Source organism: Cygnus olor, chromosome 1 (genome assembly GCF_009769625.2).
Source record: "Cygnus olor isolate bCygOlo1 chromosome 1, bCygOlo1.pri.v2, whole genome shotgun sequence".
Classification (NCBI taxonomy): domain Eukaryota; kingdom Metazoa; phylum Chordata; class Aves; order Anseriformes; family Anatidae; genus Cygnus; species Cygnus olor.
The window spans coordinates 39,133,819-39,155,117 of NC_049169.1; the positions used below are offsets into that span (position 1 = coordinate 39,133,819).

General features: G+C 40.1%; 1 protein-coding gene across 3 annotated transcripts in view; it reads right to left on the reverse strand.

Annotated features, from left to right (window-relative positions):
* ZFC3H1 (zinc finger C3H1-type containing) overlaps window positions 1–18,413 on the reverse strand; it is a 39,444-nt gene extending 21,031 nt beyond the window's left edge. For 2 of the 3 annotated variants that reach the window (XM_040553348.1, XM_040553356.1), the window contains exons 1-14: window positions 17,705–18,412; window positions 12,966–13,382; window positions 10,473–10,537; window positions 10,025–10,223; window positions 9,113–9,339; window positions 8,529–8,652; window positions 7,093–7,190; window positions 6,016–6,219; window positions 5,182–5,346; window positions 3,255–3,392; window positions 2,719–2,837; window positions 2,217–2,363; window positions 964–1,138; window positions 653–784 (exon numbers count right to left, since the gene is read on the reverse strand). In XM_040553348.1, coding sequence (XP_040409282.1) covers window positions 653–784; window positions 964–1,138; window positions 2,217–2,363; window positions 2,719–2,837; window positions 3,255–3,392; window positions 5,182–5,346; window positions 6,016–6,219; window positions 7,093–7,190; window positions 8,529–8,652; window positions 9,113–9,339; window positions 10,025–10,223; window positions 10,473–10,537; window positions 12,966–13,382; window positions 17,705–18,326 — 2,832 coding nt within the window. In that variant the 5' untranslated portion in view covers window positions 18,327–18,412. Of the gene's footprint in view, window positions 1–652; window positions 785–963; window positions 1,139–2,216; window positions 2,364–2,718; window positions 2,838–3,254; window positions 3,393–5,181; window positions 5,347–6,015; window positions 6,220–7,092; window positions 7,191–8,528; window positions 8,653–9,112; window positions 9,340–10,024; window positions 10,224–10,472; window positions 10,538–12,965; window positions 13,383–17,704 lie in introns of all 3 variants that reach the window. The other variant, XM_040553350.1, reaches the window with a different exon arrangement.
* Window positions 18,414–21,299: the final 2,886 nt, after the last annotated feature.

A 21,299-nucleotide genomic window follows, 5' to 3' on the forward strand; every position in this document is an offset into this window, starting at 1 on the left:
TTTTCACATTTACTGATCTATTGACAGGAGGTAAATTAAACATGGGCAAGATATTTAACTCAGTTTATAAAAATATTTTTAACCTCTTGCCAGAAGATTTCAAAAAACAGCAGGAAAACCACAAAAGTTTCCCACAATTCAACTGGCATGTTTGCAGGTTTTTCAGTAAGAATTACCCTACATCATGTGCTAGCCTTCAACAGAAGTTCTAGTCACAGTTAAAAGGTGAGCTACAAAACACGCATAGATTGGAAAAACAAAAAGAAGAAAAAAATTACAAAAATAAGCCTCTTCGTTTTTCAAAGTAACATAATCAGATCCCCACTTCAGTGCTTTTCCTAGATAGTTTTAATAAGATCAGTGATATCTAGAAACAGGACTTGTTTTTCTTCACAGATAAGCAACGTTATCTATATATTAACAACATTCCTTCAGCAAATACATGCAGACTATGAACAATTTATTTTTTTTAAAATGCTTGATGCTTTTCCTGTTGAAGACTCAAAAACAGAGGAGACAAATTATGAAGATTCCCAGTGTTTTTGGAATGTTTTCCTGTTTTTTCTGATATCCCACCTGAACAAAGTTTCCTAATCAAAATTGCTACTACTTTTCAAGTGCAACATTGTTTAACAGCATGCAGCAGACTTACTCCAAGGTGATCTTGCTCCTGTTTTCGTTTCCCAATTTCCTTACTTGCTACTGCTTTTGCTCGAGCAAGTTCTTCGCCATATTTCAATGCCAGAGCTTTTTTTACTGTTACTCGTTGTTGAACTTTATGAATCTGAAAAAGAGAAAAGAAATATAATACTAAGATGCAAGTTTACAGATATGATCACATAATAAAATAAGAAAACACATGGGATTGAATTAATTCTCCAAAGCAAGCCTACTGCCTCCAAAAATCAAGCTTCACATTCCAAGATTTCTAGCTACAGTAAATAGAAACATTTCAAAATTTACTTGTTCCTGAAGCTTCTTGAGAAACATCTTATTAGCATTCAAGATCTTCTCTGTTGCTTGTAGCTGTTCAGCCAATTTGTTAATTTTGTTTTCAGCAATTCGAACATTCTCTCTCTTCTTGGCCTCTTGTTGCAACAAATGTTTCAAGACAGATTCATCCTTCATCAACAGAAGTCTAAAAGTAGAAGAGTCATGTAACTATTTTTTTCCAGAAATAGGTCTCTTGCAGATATCATTTCTCCCCTGAAACCCTGGTAATTTAAGAACTTAGAATAATGTTTTTCGATGAGTGACAAAGAGCTAAGTTTCTCCAAACAGTCTCAACATCCATGACACAATAAGCATCAGTATTATATACAAAAGATTTCAGTATTCAAGATGAGCAGTTCAAAGCAGATGAAAACATCTTAGTTATAAGGACAGAAGAAGGTAAGCAAGTGGGCTATTTTAATAGTTTAATAGCCATGCAAAAATAGCCATGCAAAAAACACGTTCTTGCTTTCTGTTAAGTAACAAGCCCATTCTTTCATAGGGTACATGCTCGTGCCCTGAAAACCTTGCAATCTCCTGAGGTGGGTATGAAAGCACAAAAGCAGAGTAATAAAAGATAAAGTTATGCATCAAAGGAAGATAAAGACTTAGATGGATGGGATGGAATTGAATAAAGGAAGGGGAGGAGGGGACAACATGCTATGTCTGAACACACACCAGTTTCTTCACAAGCCCACACAAATCAACAAAGTGAGAAGGAAAATTGAAAAAAAGGATGCAAAATACTTATGATCTTTGCCACAGTTACTTGTAAGGGTGAGAAACATGGAAGAGGCATGCTAAAAGATGTAAATGACAAGCTTCAAACGGCATGCCTATTCTGCAGAAAATACTAATTCATTTATATCAGACATATCCCTTCAAAAACATGCTACCCTCGAAACCTACTTAGGAGTGAAAGCCATACTTTGTTTTCACATTTCTGAGTTATTAGGTAGCACGGATGAACTTCTAGTCATTGAGTGTAAATGCAACTGAAAACAGTGTGGCAAATCATATTTACAAGTTACCAAACAGCATGCTGGCCCTACAACACAGGTCCTTTTGTACAGCAGCAGAATTCAAGGCTGAATTGCTCAAGACAGCAAAAAAAAACCACAGAAGTTTGCTGTACTTCAACTACACATTGAAGATACATGTATGTAAAGACTTTCACCCTTTTAACCAAACAAGCTAGGATGCTAGGACTAGCTAGGACTTACTTATTTTTCTTCAGCTTCGCTTCTGCTTCTGTAACTTGCTTTGTCACTACTGCTATTCTCCCAATTCCATCAACTTCACCATCAGAGTTTGCAGGGGACGAATTGTTCCTCAGTGGATCGGATTTAATTAAACGCTGCTTCTCACGACTAAAACAGATGTTAAAAGCAAAGATGTTCATTAGCTTCAACATTTATTCCCAATTGCTTTAAAATCTTCAAGAAAAACAGTAGCAGTGCAAGACTTCAAGTTAAAAGAAAAAACTTTCCACAACTGCAATCATTTACTGCAAGTCAGTTCAAATCTAAGGACTTTCTTTAGACTCCTAAAGTTGTCCTGCTAAAAACTGATGGTGGGAAAATCGTAGGTAATGGAAAGGTCTTCAAATAAAGAAGGTCTTCAATATGAAGGTGTTTGTATTTTAATTCCAATTACAAATATACATTAGTAAAGAAATACAAGGAATACACATTTTACTTTGGCAATAATTAAACTCAGTTGTACCTGGCAATCTCTTCTTTTAAGAGTCTGTATTCTATCTTCTTGTCTTCTGGTAGAGCCTCTGGAGTTCTCATTGGATCATTTTCTTTTTCCGATTTTGGAGGGACTTTGATTTTTGAAGCCTTTTACAAAGAAGTCCAAGTCAATACCACTCACGCAAGTTTAAAATACAGCTATTAACTGCTATGTTTAAGCAGTTTTTCAGCACAAATTTAAAACTATTCACGTTATAAGATCTTTTATGCCAATGTTTTTTCCTGCCATTATGTATTGAATTTGAACTGACACAAGTGAAACCAAAATATATTATATTGTATCTGTGTATTATACATTGTATCTGCAAGATGAAATCTTAACAAAAACATTTCAATCAGCTTGTGCAAAACAAATTACAATGTAAAGGTCCAGATGGGAATAATTACCTACTCTTGACCTTTTCTACTGTAAACCAAATATTTCTTGACCCAATTCAAAAGCTTAAATTCTGTATACATAGGTATATTTTGTAATTATTTTGCTATTAAATACTGATAGCTTACCTCAACATTTCTTCTTGCTTCTTTTATCATGGATTCTAGTCCTCCAAATACACTGTTAGTTGAATTAGATGGCTCTCCATCGGACTCACTATCATCTGAATCATTTAATGTAACCACAACAGACTTGTGTTTTGGAAGCTGTGGGGAAGAACAAAAAAAGTTTTTATATCAAGAAAAAGTTAAGAGACGACTGATTACTTATTTACTAGAAGAGAAAATGATGCTAAAATCCTTTGTTAGCATGGCACAACATGATACACCAGTTCCACACTGTATGAAAAAACTTTGTGCATCTCCACTAGCACCCATCCCTGATACTGTAACATAAATGGAACAACATTTTCAACCTACTCCCAGGTATCTGTAAGCATATTTATGGCTTCACGGTCATAACACATCTATCTCAAACCTTTCACTCCCATACTTGGTAAATTATTTCACTTTTAAGGAAAATTATCACCTACCATTTGCAGGCAATTTTTGTAACTAAACTGAAACGTAACAATCAAGTCTGCATTAGAAATGTGGTAGACGTAGAAGACCAGGACTCCTCCACACACTTTCAATGCCTCTTTTCCCACAGTTAAACCTAACAACTTACAGTGAGCTAGCTGCTCAGGCAGTTAAACTGACAGAACGCCAACTGCACATACAGAATGTAGGCTACAGGATTAATCACATTTTACCAACATTACTAACTGAACCAGCTCACTGAAGATCAGAGGATTGTCAATTCCAGCAGAGAGAATGATGCACGAATAAAGCAGTTTAGACAAGCCTCAGATGCTCTGCAACTGCACATGGAAAAGATGCGATTTCGGTTCACATTTCCAGGACTTCTCTTCCCATCTCCCAGTTTAAACTTTTTTAAACTTTTATCTGTATTTAATTGTCCAGACCTAACCTTTACCTCAGGACAGGACACCACCAAAGTTTCTAATGTCATTTAAAGACATGGCAAAAAAAAAACTATACTTTTTGAAGTGAAACACACTCAATTTCCACATTCCTTTCTTTCTGATGTTCTCTTTCTGGACAATACTCAGAATAAGGATCACATCTACTACTTCTGAATGTACTACAGTTGCAGTTTTTGCACTACCATCACACAGTATACAGGTAGAATTCCAGTTTTCATTGGTGCAGGAAAACAGAACAAAACTCTGTTCCTCCCCACCCAATGTTCTCTGGCTGTAGTTCCACGGAAATCTAATTTGATCAAACTGGGTATCCAACCCTTTTCCACATCTTCGAATGCCTGATATAACAGTTCCCTATTAGTGGCTCTCAGTATTCACAGACCAAAGCCATGAAATTGGTTTTGGCACAGTGGGGCAGCATAAACTGTCCCTAAATCCCCTCATTTTTATTCTAGGGAAAAGCTGACAGTGGGGAGGGTCAAAATCAGCTTTTCTCCAACTAGTTTAGAAAGTTAAGTAAGGAACAGGACTGATGCTCCAGATGCCAGTATAAAAGGGAGACACTGGCCAGCAGCAGGAGAAAGAATGATACCAACAAGATCCTGATGACCACTGTATTTCAGGCATTTTAACATGAGCTAACCACTAGCCTGGTTCCATAGACTAAGCATGCATTGCAGGTGGACTTCATTACTACATTCAAAGCTTTAGTTTAGTTTAATAGAAAGGAATGCCATTTGTATAAGGAAAAACGTAAACATTTTTAGTTCAGATGAGTGTGGGTGTGTTTTGATGTCCTCTTAAGCTGTTACATTCTTAATTCAGTGTCAAATTCTTTCTAGAAAAGCATATGAATTATCAAAGTTAATAATTCAAATTTTTAACTGAAACCACCATTCTGTGCTGTATCACTAGAAAATAAGGATCTCATCTATTTGCTGTTCACCCAAACTGAGTACAACTTCAACTTGCGGTCTTAGTAAGAGAAAGAACACGTATTTCCTTACTGTGATCACTGCTCGTGGAGGCCTTGGTACTCTAACAAACTTTGTATTTTGTACCCGTGGCTGAGAGACAGTATTAATACTGACAGCAGACAGATTGCTTCTTGGCACAGACTGCAAATTATCTGGAACAGGAGGGGAAGGTGGACCACTGTTACTTGAAGTTTCCTAACAAAATAAAACAAAAATATAGTCATAAAAACACACGTTACACACAGCTATTTTAAAAGACATGGAAATGTAAGCATAAATGACGAGCTGCCTAAATCATAATTTCGAGTTCTGAGACTTGTATGGAACAGACTAACAAAAGTGTTAGACAAATCTTGCAATACTGCCAAAAAGGCATGCAAGAGCATTTAAGTTATCCACGGTTCACAGGTCAACTGCAAGAGACTGGTGACCTTTTAATGACATCAAAAACAATCTCAATCTTCAAAACCACAAACTTTCTTCCACACAAAAAAACACCAAACACCGTAAGCATTAGAAGTTGCAGCTGTCTCCCAACCACTCTGAGACAGTTAAGCAATAAACAGTTTTACAGAAAATAAAAACCCCACTTCGTTCCGCATTTTCAAGGTGTTGGTACCTTGAAGTTTCATAATTCTTTCACAGAAGACAAGCCGCAAGTTACAATTCAAAGGATATCCTGGGGTGGGGATTTGTTCTGGTTTCTTTTGGGGGACAGAGGGAGATGGATATTCATTGTGGGGTTCTTTGTTGGTGGTGTTTAGTTTTTAAGTCATCAGAAAGGCAACCTTATTTAGGAGGTCACATTTAAGTTTTGGTCAAGAATGCCACCTAGAGGTTTACATTCAAAAACCAGTGGAGTACCTCAGATCTGAAAGCTCGTTTGTTAGCTAGAGACTTGAGTAGCTCTTCCCTTAAGAGCATCTCCTCTTCTTCTTCCTCATCTGCAAATGGAGGTTTTGGTGGCTGCTCAGGCTCTTCAGGTGGAAGAGGTGGAAGAGGTGGAGGTGGATCAAGAGAAACACAAGAAATACCCTCCATATAAAGTTGGTTCAAAGACGGTACAGGCTGAAATAAAAAGCAAAACAAGGGGTTGAAACTTTTGAAGTTTACTATTTCCTTAGGATTATTTAGTAAAGGTTATGCTATATCTAAATTATTTCATGGTTTAAAACTAATTCGATCTGCAGTGGATTTAGACTACTGTCAAAGGCTGGTGCTGAACACTTGTAATGACCCAAAAAAAGATGGAAATAACAAGGTTACATTTGGATGGTGAAAGCAGTGCAGACATACAAACTACCAATGAAAATTCGAAAGTATAGACAGTCCAACCAAAGAAATATGGCTGACTTGATAGGTGAGGGCCAATGGATTATATCACACTGCTTCAGAAACAGTCCTTAAAAGGTTTTTACAAATTTGTCTTAGCAAACAAAGTTACAGGCTTCCTTGGTTAAAAACTCAGAGGCCATCATGACACAGAAGAGCAAGTTTCTATTGCCTTCCTAAGGAGAATAAAAACTGCTCTCTGAAGAAAAGCGATGAGGAAAAAATCTATTTTCATGGGAACTCTGTGATGCGAAGACAGCATATAGTCAAAAGACACAAAGTTTGAAAGGACTGTGATGAGCTACAGGCTTCCCCCCCCCGAGCCCTGCTAGGTAACAAGCTTTTTTTGCTTGATATAAAGAACAAATAGAGAAAAACTGAGTTCAATAAGGAGAACTTCCATTGAACAGAAACCCGATCAGGCAAAAAGTAGCTGAAAAGGTTTTAAAAAAGGAACCACAAGGCTTTCAGATAACCAAAGGAAGTCACCACTTGGTTCAGAATTGTTTCAAATACAAACTACATTTAATCCTAACTTCAGCATTAGAAATAAGACACAAAATGAGAATTACTAACATTTTCAATTACATTTCTTCCAAGGTTACTTACTGGAATTGGAGGTGGCAGTGGCAGGGAAATTGGTGGTACTGGAGGTGGAAAATATGCCATTGGACACTCAAAGAAAGGAGGCTGTGCTGGAGAAGAAGCTAATAAAAACAACTGTAAGAAATACTAAACAACTCAAGTTTATACTTCAACTGACTTAACACAGCAGAAGAGGGAGGGCTTTTTTAAATAATCAACGCTTTTCGAGTCAGTTGAAGACAGCACAGTTTTTATTTCACACAGCATTTATTTCACACACAAAAAGTAGTTAACTGTGTAGTTTCTATTTTACAGGTGAAATGCAAGTACTCCCAAAGAGTACTACTAAGGTAATGATTCAGGATGATTTAGCCCATGTATTTCATCTAATTTGCAAGAATATCTTCTTAAAAGCATGTATCACAGTAGCGTGACTCCTGACTACCGCACACCAAAAATAAAATACAAATTAAGACAGTGGCAGACTAAACCCACAGCTGACACTTAATTCTGAAACAAAACTAGAATCATAGAATGCTTTGGGTTGGAAGAGACCTTAAAGATCATTTAATTCCACCATCCCTGCCAAACTCTGGGGCTGGCCTTGCTAAGGAACTTAACTGGACAAGCATCTTTAAGGACAGATCTCTCAAGATTTCCAGGCAACCTTTTCTAGTGTGCAACCATCCTCTTGCAAAAACACCTTCATATCTAAGCAAAATTTCTTTTGTTACTACTTCAGTGTTGCCCCTTGTCCCTCTGTTGCACACTGCACGAAACAGTTTGGCTCCATCTTCCCTATAACTACCCGCTAGGTTGCTGAAGACAGCAGCAAAGACCATCCTCAGCCTCCTCTACATAAATACAGCTCTCCTGGTCTCTTTTCATAAATCATGTGTTCCAGTTGCCAGTGAACTTTGAGGTTCTCTGCTAGATTCATTCCAGTATTATCTTATACTGGAAAACCAAAACCTGATGCAGTCTCCTAAATTGTTAACATAGGGCAATAAGCACTTTGCTCAGTCTTGCTCCCTTCCACTATAGTCTCGTTACAGTGCTACAACCCAGGCTGCAGCTCACCTTTACCACCCAAAGGCACACAGCTGACTCATGCTCCATTTAACATCCACAGGGACCCGCAGGCCCTTTTCTACAAAGCTGCTGCCTATCCAGTCAACACCCAAGGGCCCTTGCTTTCTACACAACTGCTTTTGAATGCAAAAATATTAATTTTAGTGCTGCAATGAGTACAGTACAACCTTGAAGACTTTCAAGATATCCCTACAGCAGAGATGGAAAGGAAAAAAAGTCAGTATTAAAACAAGACAAAACTAGCTTACATTAAAAAGTTAGCGCACATCGTACCTCAAGAGAATGATTTTACTTCTAAAATAATAGCTCATTTCCTACTTCTTAACTTTATCTACTCACTATACAAGAAAACTGTACATTAGTCTTACCTGGAGAGTTAGTTTCGCTATCTGTATCCATAGCAACTTCATCGTAATTATCATACTGATATATGCCTCCTGCACTATCCAAAGACGGTTTATCCAAAGACCATCTCAAGTCTGTATCTGAAGACTAAACACAGCAAACAGGGTATTTTATTTAGCTGATCTCACGTTATTCTTCTAGAGCAGAACAATTAAACTTTAGAGACAGGCACCTATGTCTTCTAATTACTTCATAAATACAATTTACTCAGCTTATTCAAAACAAGCAAACTGAAAATCAACTTTTAATCAAATCCATTTCAGGCAGTGACTTTAAACAGCCAGTTTTGAAACTGCAGCTCTTCAGCTCTTTGGTGAGGGGAGCAGGAGGAAATAATTTGCACGTGTACAACTCATACAAAACCAATCTTACTCAAATGAAAGGGAACACCTGCCTAGAAAGGAATTAAAGCACTAAAATACCTTGAAGGTTTTTTTTAAGGGGTTAAGGAAACTTAGGTGAGGGTGAAATCAGGAGGGGGCACAAAGACAAGAAAACTTACGAATCCCAAACATAACACCTGAATACCATACTACAAGTTCATTACCCTGCTTCTTGATCTCCTCTTTCCTCCAACTAGCTTCATAAACCGATTGTACTGCTCTTCTTGATTTGAGAGGTCCCTAATTTTTCTGATTTCTTCTTCTCTCTTTCGTCTCTCCTCTTCCTCTTCCTGTTTCCTCTGGTCTTCTTCTTTCTGACGCCTGTCTAGTTCCTTTTGTTGCTGTATCTTCTTTGATGTCTTTGTCTGTTGTTTCCTCAAAGTTTGCTTGGCTTTAAATAGAAAGATATGCAATTAACTCCACCTTACCTAAGTAGTTCCCCAAACCCCAGATTCTTGAGGAGCTTTGAGTAGGTGACGAGGGTTCTAGAATGATTAACAGCTCATCACCCACTATTTCATAGGATCATAGAATGCTTTGGGTCGGAAGGGACTACCCTCTAAACCCACCCTCTTTTAGTTTAAAGCCATTCCCCCTTGCCCTATCACTACACTCCCTGACAAAGAGTCCCTCCTCAGCTTTCCTGGAGGACCCCTTTAGGCACTGGAAGGCCACAACAAGGTCTCCCTGGAGCCTTCTCTTCTCCAGGCTGAACCACCCCAACTCATAGAAAAGGTGCTACAGTCCTCTGATCATCCTCGTGGCCTTCCTCTGGTCTCACTATAATACTTCCATTTCATTCCTGTGCTGGGGGCCCCAGAGCTGAACGCAGGACTCCAGGTGGGGTCTCAGGAGAGCAGAGCAGAGGGGGAGAATCACCTCCCTCGCCCTGCTGCTCACGCTGCTTTTGGTGCAGCCCAGGCTATGGTTGGCTTTCTGGGCTGCAAGCACACATTGCTGGCTCATGTGGAGCTTCTCAACTACCAACAAATGTTTTTTTCACACAATGTAATTATGTATTTCTATTTCAGAGTAGCTGTCCCTGATAGTCATTTCAGTAACATTAAACTTATTACCTGTAGCACTCGTTTTTTTTGTTGAATGTGCTTTTGTACTGGCTTTGACTTTTTGTGTTACAGTTTTCGTTTTTGTTAATTTTTCCTTGCTTTCCTTCATCACCTGTTGTTCTTTTTGCTGCCATTTTTTACTAGCAGACTGAAGTGCAAGAAGCCTAAGCTGTAATTCAGACATCTCTTCCTCTTCATCAAGCAGCTTCTTGAGAAGAAAAAAAAAAAGGATGAGACAAAGTGAAGAAGAGTCATTTAATGACATTGTTTTGAAAGTCTTTTGAAGTCTGTCCCAAAATTTTTACCATGAAAAAGCTTAAAAATACTGCTCTGTTGGTAAAGTGCTGTTCTTGAAGAATGAACCACTTCTACAATTGAAATGTTTGACTAGTTTGGAAAAACGTATCAGACCATCATAATGCAATTATTCCTCATTTACAAATAAATACTTTCTTACCTTTTCAGATGCCACATCTGAACCACTAACTTTTCGCGCTGATGTTTGTTCTTTGTCTTCTGAACCTTCCAAAAGAAAAATACTGTGGTTTTAAGCAAGCTGTTTCTCATGAAACAAAACTATATTAAAACGATGTGTAGATTTGAACCCATGCAAAGATATTTCATCAATATCATTGGTACCCTGCATAAAACACAACAGCAGTTGTATGTATAAGAGCACATTAAAACACATTAATATAAACTTGACAGGTCTGTTGAAATCTACATCAGATTTCATAAGCCTAGGGCAAGACTTGCCATTTTTTAACAATCCTCTGTCTTACGGCTGACATATACTTCACCAAGAAGCAGAGCAAAACAGATCAGGAAACGAGGAGAAAAAAAGGCTTCTTGCCATCCATTTTATGCTACCATCTCATATCAATTGGTGTCCTGAGCACCCCAGATTCCCCTGGCAGCTATTTTGAGTAACAGGTCAGTCTTTTGCAAAATGAAATATAAAGGCTCAAAGCCTCAATAAGAATACATTTGCTCCATTTCACACCAAAGAAAGAGAAAGCTGTGCCATGGAAATAAACAGCAGATAGTAATGCTTTCCTGCTGAACATTAGTATGTTGACAAATTAGACTGTTCAAAAACCATGCATCCCTCTATTAATATATTTTTAATATATGTATATTATGAATAATTAAATTACAATATAGCATGTGTATGATTAATAGAACTGATAGCATAATTAATATTAGTATTGTAATGTATAATTATAAGATATATATAATTATGTTTATCTGCATCACAGGAAGAAAAACTTTTAGAGGGAAGCTTGGCGATCTTTTCCTATATTAGCCTTTCTTCAAAGAGATTCCTTCCAAGTCAGATCAGGAGAAAGTAAATTGTACTCAGTGACGCTTTTACTCTTCCCCATGTTTTATGAAAGGTCATATTCAGAGAGACATTGTTTAAAATATACCAAATCCTTGAACCTAAACAACAATGGTATTTAACAAATGAACATCTTTCTGCATGCACATGCAGGGATGTTTTAAAGCACACATACAGGAAGAGGAAAAATAGTATCTAATGCCCATCTGCATTCTAAAACAATTCAAAAAAGTTAGGCAAAGATCTTCACCATTCAGTCCACAGGACAGAAGGGACAAGATGCAGATAAGGACATGGTATGCAAACTAAAACACCCTTTCAGATCAGAAAAGGATGACAGGCAGAACAGACCAATGGGCAGCAAGGGAAGGAGAGCAGGGAATAATGTAAAGCCACTACCAGCGGAGTTAAACCACAGAAAATTAATTCCAGAAAAAGACACAAACTTCCCTCAGTTTTAATATAAATTCTTCAACTTGAACAGGTCTGGAAAGACGTCCAGGACACCAGTTAATTTAAATACCATAAGAAAAAATGAATGTTGCTAATATCTTAAGAAATTTATAATTAAGTAGTATACAATCACTTGATAGCCATGAATCTACAATAACTAAAATCTACCAGATGCTTTGGAAACCTCCCTTACATTGCCAGAAGGGCCTCTGTCTTACGTATCTGTCTGCTTTCAGACCACCTTTGTCATACACTTAACTAACTGGTGTGCAAAAATCCAGATGCTCTTAATACACATTACAGAATCTATTTTCCCTATCATATGGTCTGCATTTTCATCTTCAGTGCTTCTAAGCTTTGAAGTTGGATTTTTCTGAGACTGTTTTCCTTTTTATTCCTGCCTTGCTGTTATCCTCCTGCAAGCTACTTTTTTTTTTCCCCCCCCCTTCCATGGGCAGAATCTTGTTTTTCCCCACGTCTCCCAAAGACTACATTCTCTCAAAGAACACCAGAGTTTTTATTTTATTAATGGGAAAGACAAGGGGAAAGATATCTAGAATGAGGTGGTTTGTCTAGTAATTATCAGTTGTGCTTTTTTTTTTTAAACAGGCTCTCTTCTAAACTTTCATACTGAAGATACATATGAATGACTCTTTGTGTTCTAGTCCTACCTTTCTTCGTATTCCTATTACCCATTTGCATCCTTACTCCATCCATTTACCAATTTGTCTCTTCTTACTCCATCCACTTAATTAATCTCTTCCCACTCAAATTGATAGTTTACACACATTGACAAATTAGCTAACATCAGATAACAAGTGATATGCATTAGTGCATCCTCTACACAGCAACCATTTATTAGAACTAGATGAAGCCTCAGAATAGGACATTTAAGTTAAATAATTGCCTTATATTGCTAGACTTAAAAGCAAGCTAAAGGACGGAGATCAGCAGGACCTGTTTAAAAAAAAATGCTTCCAAGCAATTTCAAGGAATTACATAAAACTGGAAGGAAATACAGTCAGTCTTTAACTTACAAATAACATTTTAATTAAAACTAATATTTTGATACAATATTCCCAAACACTTAATATATATGAGAATCAATGGGAAGCAAAAAACTTTACAAGCTAAAACAACTTTACAATTACTTACCTTGGGCAGATTCTGTGCCTTCAGATTTTTGTGATAACTGTTTTGTTCCTTCTTTGACTTTTTTTAACCTGCTCCTCTCAGCTGGAGTAGACAGTTTTTGCCTGAGAGGTTTCAGTTCAAATGCCTGAAAGGCTATAACCGGATTTTTCTCCTCAGGAGAAACTTCTTTTATAGCATCTGTTGTAATACTGTCAGTTTCTACAGTTATTTGGTCCTCAGTGTCCACCGCTTTATCATCATCATGTTCATTTTCTTCCCTGTTGCTTAGAGCCAGTCTTTCATCTTTATTAATGTACTCGAGCTCTAACTGTATCTGCTTGTACTTCAAGAGCAGATCCTCAAAGCTTTCTTCCACAGAACTTTCATTTTTAGAAGAGTAGTTCTGTTTTCTAGATGGGGACCTTCCGAAAGTTTTGGCTGAATTACTGGTTAAGAGAACTAAGACAAGAACATGTATGACCTTAAATAGCAAAGACATGACCAATAAGGACTAGACTACAAATTCTTTTCATCATAATCAATTCTGATAAATTTTTATTTTACCTTAATGCCAGCTTGAAAAATATCACCCATAAAATAAGAGCAGTACGTAAGAGATGCGTCCATTGTTAAATATGGACGACTTAAATACTTTCTGAAACCAACCATTTCAAGTTTTCTATTTATTCGAAGAATTCCATAGAAGTGCTGAGAAGTCTCTCTCTCTAGGTCACGGTACCCTCCTGGGAACAATTGCTGTGATATGGAACATTTCCGGCATTCCAAGGAACAAGTCAAGCTTCCAGAGGTCCTAACGCTATTGCTGACCCCACAGCCGACGCTGACAAAGACGGGTTAAATTCGCTCTCACTCATTTTATCCTTTCATAAAATGCTAAGACCTAGCCACAGCCCAATTAAAGGCTGCAGTAATTGTAGCTCAACAAACACATTAAGGCACCGAATAATCAACAGCTGTGAGGAAGAAAAAAACAGTGGCCAAGACTTGCAATCAAAACATCCAAAATGGTAAAAGAGGGTTTGGAATTACTATTTACTCAGAAAAAAATTCTCTACATGTGCCCAAGGGATACAGATTTTCTTGCCATGTTGTCTAAAGCAGACAAAGGACACATTTCTTAGACAACTATGGTAAAATTCCCACCATCAGAGGTTCACTTTCTTTTACCTTAAAAAGTTCTCTTAAAATTAAAAACAAGCCAGTAAAATAATTAGCCCCAGGAAAAAATACTTAGCATACTGAGTCAGGTTTGACTCATTCAACTTTCAGTATCAACCCTCCGTGATAACAACTGACTCACACTAAGTTATGGAAAATGCTTTTTCATCAACATCACGTCTCAAACCAATAAACGGAGTAAAACTAGAAGCTAAAATTGGTATCCCCCAAATGCAAAAATACTGAGCACAGAGGAGGATAACTTTGTTTCTCACTCACAACATTCATCACTAACTTAGATGTTTCACTGCAAGTCTAAAGAATCTTGGTATCTATCCTACAAAAACAACTCCCGTATTGCAAAACATTTCCTGTTATTACAATGCTCTCTTCAGCTTCAGCACAAAAAAGCAGAAATTAACCCATCTAAACTACATAAAATCCAGAAAGCAAATGCTATTATAATTTGAAGTTCTGTAACTATATTGAAAATACATCCACAGTGTAAAGAACTGGGTGCAGTATAACCACAAATCACGTCATAAGCATATTTGCCAATCTACTTCTAAAAAAACATTAGTGATTGAGAGTCCCAAGAAAACCTTACGCTAATTTTTACAATAGATGTTAAATAGCTTAGTAAGTCTAAAAATTATCTATAAATAGTTTCTGTAGTCATCTTGAATTGGGTAAAAATACCAAATTTTGAGATATTTTTTGAGCTTGGAATAATGAAATTGACGAAGCTTCCAAAAAGGTATTAATCAGAAATTTGGTGTTTGTCATGGTTTTGGCTGCCATAGAGTTGATTTACTTCATAGCAGCTGGTATGGTGCTGCGTTTAGGAGTCAGGGTGAAAATGCAGTGATAACACACTGATTCTAGCTGTTGCAGGGCAGTGCCCTCACAGAGCCAAGGACTTTCCAGCTTCTCGCGCTGCCCTGCCAGTGGGGAGGCTGGGGGTGCACCAGGAGCTGGGAGGGGACACAGCCAGGGCAGCTGGCTCAGGCTGGCCAAAGGGATGTCCCATACCATGTGCCATTGTGCTGAATGATCAAACTGGGGGGAATTTCCTGGCATGGGGGAGTTGCTGCTGCACAAGGACGGGGCAGGCATCAGTTGGCTGATGGTGAGGAGTTGTAGTTTGCATCAATTCCCCTCCTCCCTCCCCCATTTCTTTCTTAGTTTATTCAACTCTTTTATCTCAACCCACAAATTTTCACATTTTTTACCCTCTTCAATTCTCTCCTCCACCCCACTGAATAGGAACAACTGAGCTGCTGTGTGGTACTTAGCTGCCTACCAGGTTAAACCATGATAGTGTTTCATAGATAAGAGTTTTTTGGTTGGTTGATTGTTTTTTTAATACATAGCTGTACACATAGAATGCAAGAGTAGGTGGAATGCTATGAGAGGCAGTCAGGAATGCATTAAAACAACACTTATTCTTCAGTCGACACTCGAGAGCCTTCATCCTACAACCAAAAGCAAGAGACCAACTGATGACACTGGGGTTAGAAGAAAAAATGTAAAAAAAGAAACCTCTGAAGGGTTCAGAATTCATCAGCAAAAAAGTCATATTTTGGTCTCATGTTTCATACTCAAAAATCTCTACATATGAATTTCTGCAGAACGCCCATCCAATAGCTTCACATTTAAGTTGCTAGGAAATAAAGATAAACCTATTAAAAGATAATATCCAAAGAAGAGTAAAAAGAATTCTCTAAGTGCCCCACCATGTTGCTGATTTATTTATACTTCTACATAGCACACACAAAGTACCAGTTCCACTGATAAAGAAAAAAAAAAACATTACTTCTCTGTTAACACACCTTTAAACTTCTCACTTTCCCTGGGGACTTCCAAATACCACTCCAGATCACAAGCTTCCCTGCACCACTTCACACGAAGGTCTCTTCTGAAGTCACGTGCCAATGTACTACACCCCTACCCCATTAATATTAGCAACGTGGAGGTTCCTTAGTATTTAGGAATACTCTAATTCAAATCTTTTAGATGGCAAGGATATGAAAAATACAGAAAGAATTGTATTTTAGAGAGTAAATCGTGGGCCTTCCTTAATTATATGACCCACAAATAACCAAATGTGACTCATTAAGGAGAAATAGCATTATTAAACTGCCTGTAATGTTTAAGCAGAAGAGTACATCTCAAGTATTAGGGATAAAAGATTCTCCCCTTTGCTGCTTTTGGTTTGAAAGTGGAATTATCAGTTTCTGAATGTTCTTTTAATTAGAGCATACAAGGAGACTGTATCAGTATTAACAAGCATTGCAAGGTCTGCTTAAGATGATCAATAGATTGGCCCTGCAAATTACTCATTCCACAGAAAGTAACCATTTTCTGGTGCTTAGAGCAACCCTGCAAATTAAGAGATCTATAACATCCACTTTCAGCACTAGAACCATCTTACTACGTGACCTTGGGCAAATCACATCTTCACACATTGCCTCTCAAGAAATGATCCTCAAATTAAGAGTTATGAAGACTTCAGTGATAATGCTCTAACATCATGAGGTGAGATTAAATAGCTCTTTATCGCTGGTTTACATATTCCGTCCCCACTCCAAAAGAAAAACAGTTGACACTGATAAATAATCTAGGATCTAAAGTAACACAAGGCTCCAATGATCAGCTTTCAAAGCCTTAAATCCCGTCACAAGTTGGAAAAAATCCCTGTTCTTTGGGACTGCCAGCACAGCCAAGAAAACAAGGCACATCCTTTAACTACTGGTACAGTGGACAACAAAGCAGTGTATTAGTTTTAACCACTATTTCTCTTGCTTAACATTTTTGGTTTCCATTTTTATATTTGCCTGTTTTCCATTAGGCAAACGGCTGTGTTTCTGTGCCACGCTGCCCCTAAGTTATGTTTCATGTGAGTTGTTTTTTCTCTGTCTTGGAAAATGAGAGGAGCTTTTTCCAGCACTTTTGCAGTTCCCACTCTTAACAGAAGAAAGTGTTAAAAGGGTTCAAAACTACCTAATCAGCTCTCTAGGAGCGATCAGAGGAGAACACCCTCCAAGAAACACAGAGTATGGCTTTGCAGAGAAACGTGGCTTTCCCACGTTACCCAAACTCCCACAGGAAACGCACTCTGCGCACAGAATCCTGTGTCAAGTGAGGTTTGGCTGTAAAGCTGTCTTTAGCTATGCGTAGCAACTTCTACAGGCCTGTAAGCGAAAATGAAAAAAAAAAAACAGCGGATCCTTCGTTGCCCAATAAGGGAAATTAACAAGCTTAGCGTTTTACAGCAACTCCGCTGTAATTATATCCGCTCAAAGTGCCTCGCCAAAGCCTGAGCCCGCTTCCTAACAGAAGGGCTAGAAATTTGGGGTTAGAAAAGCAGGCCCCGGGACCCAACAGGCTAAGGCTTTGTTTCAGGCCACGCTTTCCCCCTTTCGCTAAGGCAGCTCCCAGCAGCAGCCCTGCCTGCCAGCAGCCCCTGCCAGCAGGCGGGGAGCCTCCCTCCGTCCCCACCACGGGTCCCTCCCTCCCTTCCTCCTTCCCCAGAGCCTTGGGCCACGTCTGGCAGCGCCGCCCCCCGCTCCGAAGGATACATTTGCGAGGCGAGGGCTCCCTCCAGCCCTGGCCGCCGCCGAAGCCGGCGCCGCCTCCCCCTCCGGGCGGCCTCCCCGGCGGGTTGCCTCCCCGCTCGCCGCCTCGGCTCCTGCCCCAGCGCCAGCCGCCCCTGTAGGGCCGGCCTCGGAAGCGGAACCGGTCCAGGGCGTTGTGGCTGCGCTCCCAGAAGGAGAGCCGCGGGCCGCTCTCCGGGTGCGGGCCCGGCGGCATCCGCGGCGCCGGCAGCGGCGGCGGGTGGGAGCGGAACGAGTCCTTGGGCCGGTAGCCGCCGTGCCCGTGCAGGTGGCCCATCTCCGGCGGCGGCTGGTGCCGGGAGCGGGGGAAGCGCCGGGCGGACGACGACACCGAGAGGCCCCCGCGGAGGCCGGGGGGCGGCCGGCGCCTCGAGTAGGGCCTGCTGCTGCTGCTGCTGCCGCCGCCGGCCGGGCCGCCGGGCTCGGAGCCGCCGTAGGGCCCGGCGCCGCCGCCGCCGCCGCTGTTGTTGTCGTCGTCGCTGATTTCGCCGTCTTCCAGCTCGCCCTCCTCCTTCGGGGACAGCCCGCTAGGATCCAGCGCCGCCGCCGCCTCTGCGGGCGCGGCCGCCGCCTCCGCGGCCGCCATGGGGCCCCCAGGCCAACGGTGCCGGGCAGGCGGAGCGCGAGCGACGGCGGCTCCTGCGCAGCGCAGCCCCGCACCTCGCCCCCGCCCCGCCCCGCCGCCGACTGCCGCCGCCCGCCCGGCGCGGCCCTCTCGCGAGACAGCGCCCGGATTGCGCAACGGCTGAGAGAGCGGGGAGGGTGCGGAGGGGGGGGGAAACACCCGCGCGGGGGTCTCTGGGTGATGTAGTTCTCGGCCCCGAGGGGGGGGTAGGGAAAGCCTACCCCCCCCCTCGGGGGCGGGGGGCTGGAGCCAATGGGGTTCGGTCCGCCATGTTGGTGAAGGAGAAGGGGGGGGGGACCGGCCGCCATCTTGTGGAAGGGAAGGGCGCTGGCTGGAGGGGGAGGGCGGGTGCCGAGCTGCGTGGTGGCTTCCCTCGGCAGCCCCGCGGGTGTCCTTTCTCCCTTGGTGGGGCCTGTGCCCTGCCTGCCTCTGGGTTGTGCAGGCTTCTGCAGGAGCGGTAGCCGGTGTCCTGGCGGTGTCCAGCATCCGCCTGGGCGCCATTTGCCCGCCTGCCCTCCCAGGGCTGAGCTGCTGTGCTCTTCAGAGGTTTCTGGGAGGCTCGCCTCTTCAGGTCGGCCCTACCAGTTTCCACGGCAGAAGTAAAAAGCGAGCATCTCAGAGTGAAAAACAGTTACATAAAAATTAATAAAATGGTACCACGTGTTTTTATCAGACTTCTCTAAGGTTGAGTATTCTGGTGCTACTACGTGTGCATTTCAAGGGCTTCATCTCATAGCTGGGTGTTGTCAGGCGAGCAGTGATGACGTTCCTGGGCAGGAGGAGAAGCCTTGTTTAGAACAGAGTAAGACATACTGAAAGCGTTCTGAAACAGCAGCTGTAGGTCAAGCAAGGTATCTGGAGCAGTGTCAGATTTCTGTGTCTGAAATCTGATCTGCTGTAGTTATAAATGTTTCGATTTCACCACATCTAGTGATGATAAGCTGCAGAAATTTCCCTCACAGCAAACATTGTTTGGTTGGGCATCCTAGGATTTTGCATATATCTGGTTCCAGTTTACTCTGCAGTTAACTTTATTCCTAAGTGTTTTCACACACCAGAAGGCTATTAGTATCAGCATCTTTTAGGAGGGGAAGGAAAATGCTTACAAAACTAAGGTAGTGGCGCAGAAGTAGCAGCTTTATGGGAAATTAACTTCACGTGGTGGTCCCACTTCATTGACTGTTGCCATATGTTCAGAGTTCATCTAACAATTGTGCTGAATTTATTCACCACCACTATGCGATCTGTATTATAACTTTCTACCTGAGTTACTTAACCATCTGAAAAAGAAGATTCGACAATATTTTTTTTTCAGGAACTAAGGGAGTTCAATGCCCTTTGTTTGATTGTTTGTTCTCTTCTTGGTACTCAACTATCATAATTTTAAATATGATAGGCTCTATGTAAACAATGAAGATTTTACTTTTTTCTAATTTAAGAAAACATGAACTGGCTAGAAACTGTGGGAAACGAGTGAGGGCAAAGTATGTGACTGTTAAACATATCTTCACGGGTTTGGGGGGCTTAAATTTTATGATGAAGGGATTTTACAGAAATAGTTAAACATTTTACATTATATTTGAATTTCTGAGGATTGTTAGGTGGATCCATAATTTGACACTGTGCAAATTGCAATTTCACATTGCTTTGTAGTTGTTTCCTAGCATATTTCTGTTCTGTGTGCATGTTTTTATTATTTTTTTATAGAAACCTGTGTGAATAAATCTTCCTAAGAAAGAAGCTTAGAGGCTTATATCTAAGAAGGAACATCCAATTTCAAAATAATCATTAAGTGTAAATAAGTTCTTACTGAACTCAGTTAATACCTTCAAAACACATGCGAATGTAAAAAGAAGGACAAATGAGAGGAGACAGTGAGATTGAGAAAAAGAGTGAAGAATTATATTCAAATAGAAGGCATAGCTGCACACTGATAGATAGAAATTATTTGTCTCATGAGAAGCTTTAAATCAAGTAATACTTCACCATGAGATATATCTGAGCAAATTATCTCAAATACCTTAAGAAATCTTTCCTTGGATGAGTTAGAAATACAAGATAAAAATAGGAGATGCTTGTATGAGGTATGAGATAAAAATCAGATATTTTACAGAAAACTATAAAAGCTTTTCAAACCAGAAAGTAGACTCTAATCTTTATTTTTGATACCTATGCTGAGTTAATACTAAAAAATGTATCAGCCATATTGATAAGCTCTCAACCATTCACTCACAACCATCACTCAGTGAGGAGAAAAAAATGACATTTTGCAACCGTTCAATTGTTCAATGCCTATCAGTTACTAATAAAGACTTTAAAATCTGGGAGATGTTAAAACGTGATTTCAAGTTTTTCCATGAGGTTATAATAGTGTCTGGTAGAAGACGTGGTTCTGTGAGTTCAGTCTCGTTAAGTACATACAAGAGGCTTTTTTTTTTCTTTTGGAAGTGGCTTTATTTTTAGGAACATAAAATAATTGCTGCTGATAATTTTAGATGGAATACACATACTCAAGTGGAAGTTAACTTCTTGTTGTTTGTTCCTAGAAAGAATTGCAATTTCTTCTACATCAATGCCCATTCCTTTATCCCCTGATACTTAAAACTGAGGAACTCCTTCATTGGCACTTGAAACTCTACACAAGCCTCTCTGCAAGGACTCATAGAAATTAATGTCATGTTGAGAAGAAGTAAGCAAGCAAGGTCAGAAACTTAAACACATAACTCATGCCCTCTTTAAGGCAAAGATGACTGTAGGCTTTTTCTGCTGAGTTTTTTTCTGCTGAGTTTGAAAGTAATATATCTAGGTCAACACCAAAGACCACAGTGAGTGAATAAAGTGTATTTTATCCTGTAGTGGGATAATTATTTTTCTTTAATTCTTCAAATTGTGTACACATGTAATCATGGTTGATCTATATACAGAAATAGAAAT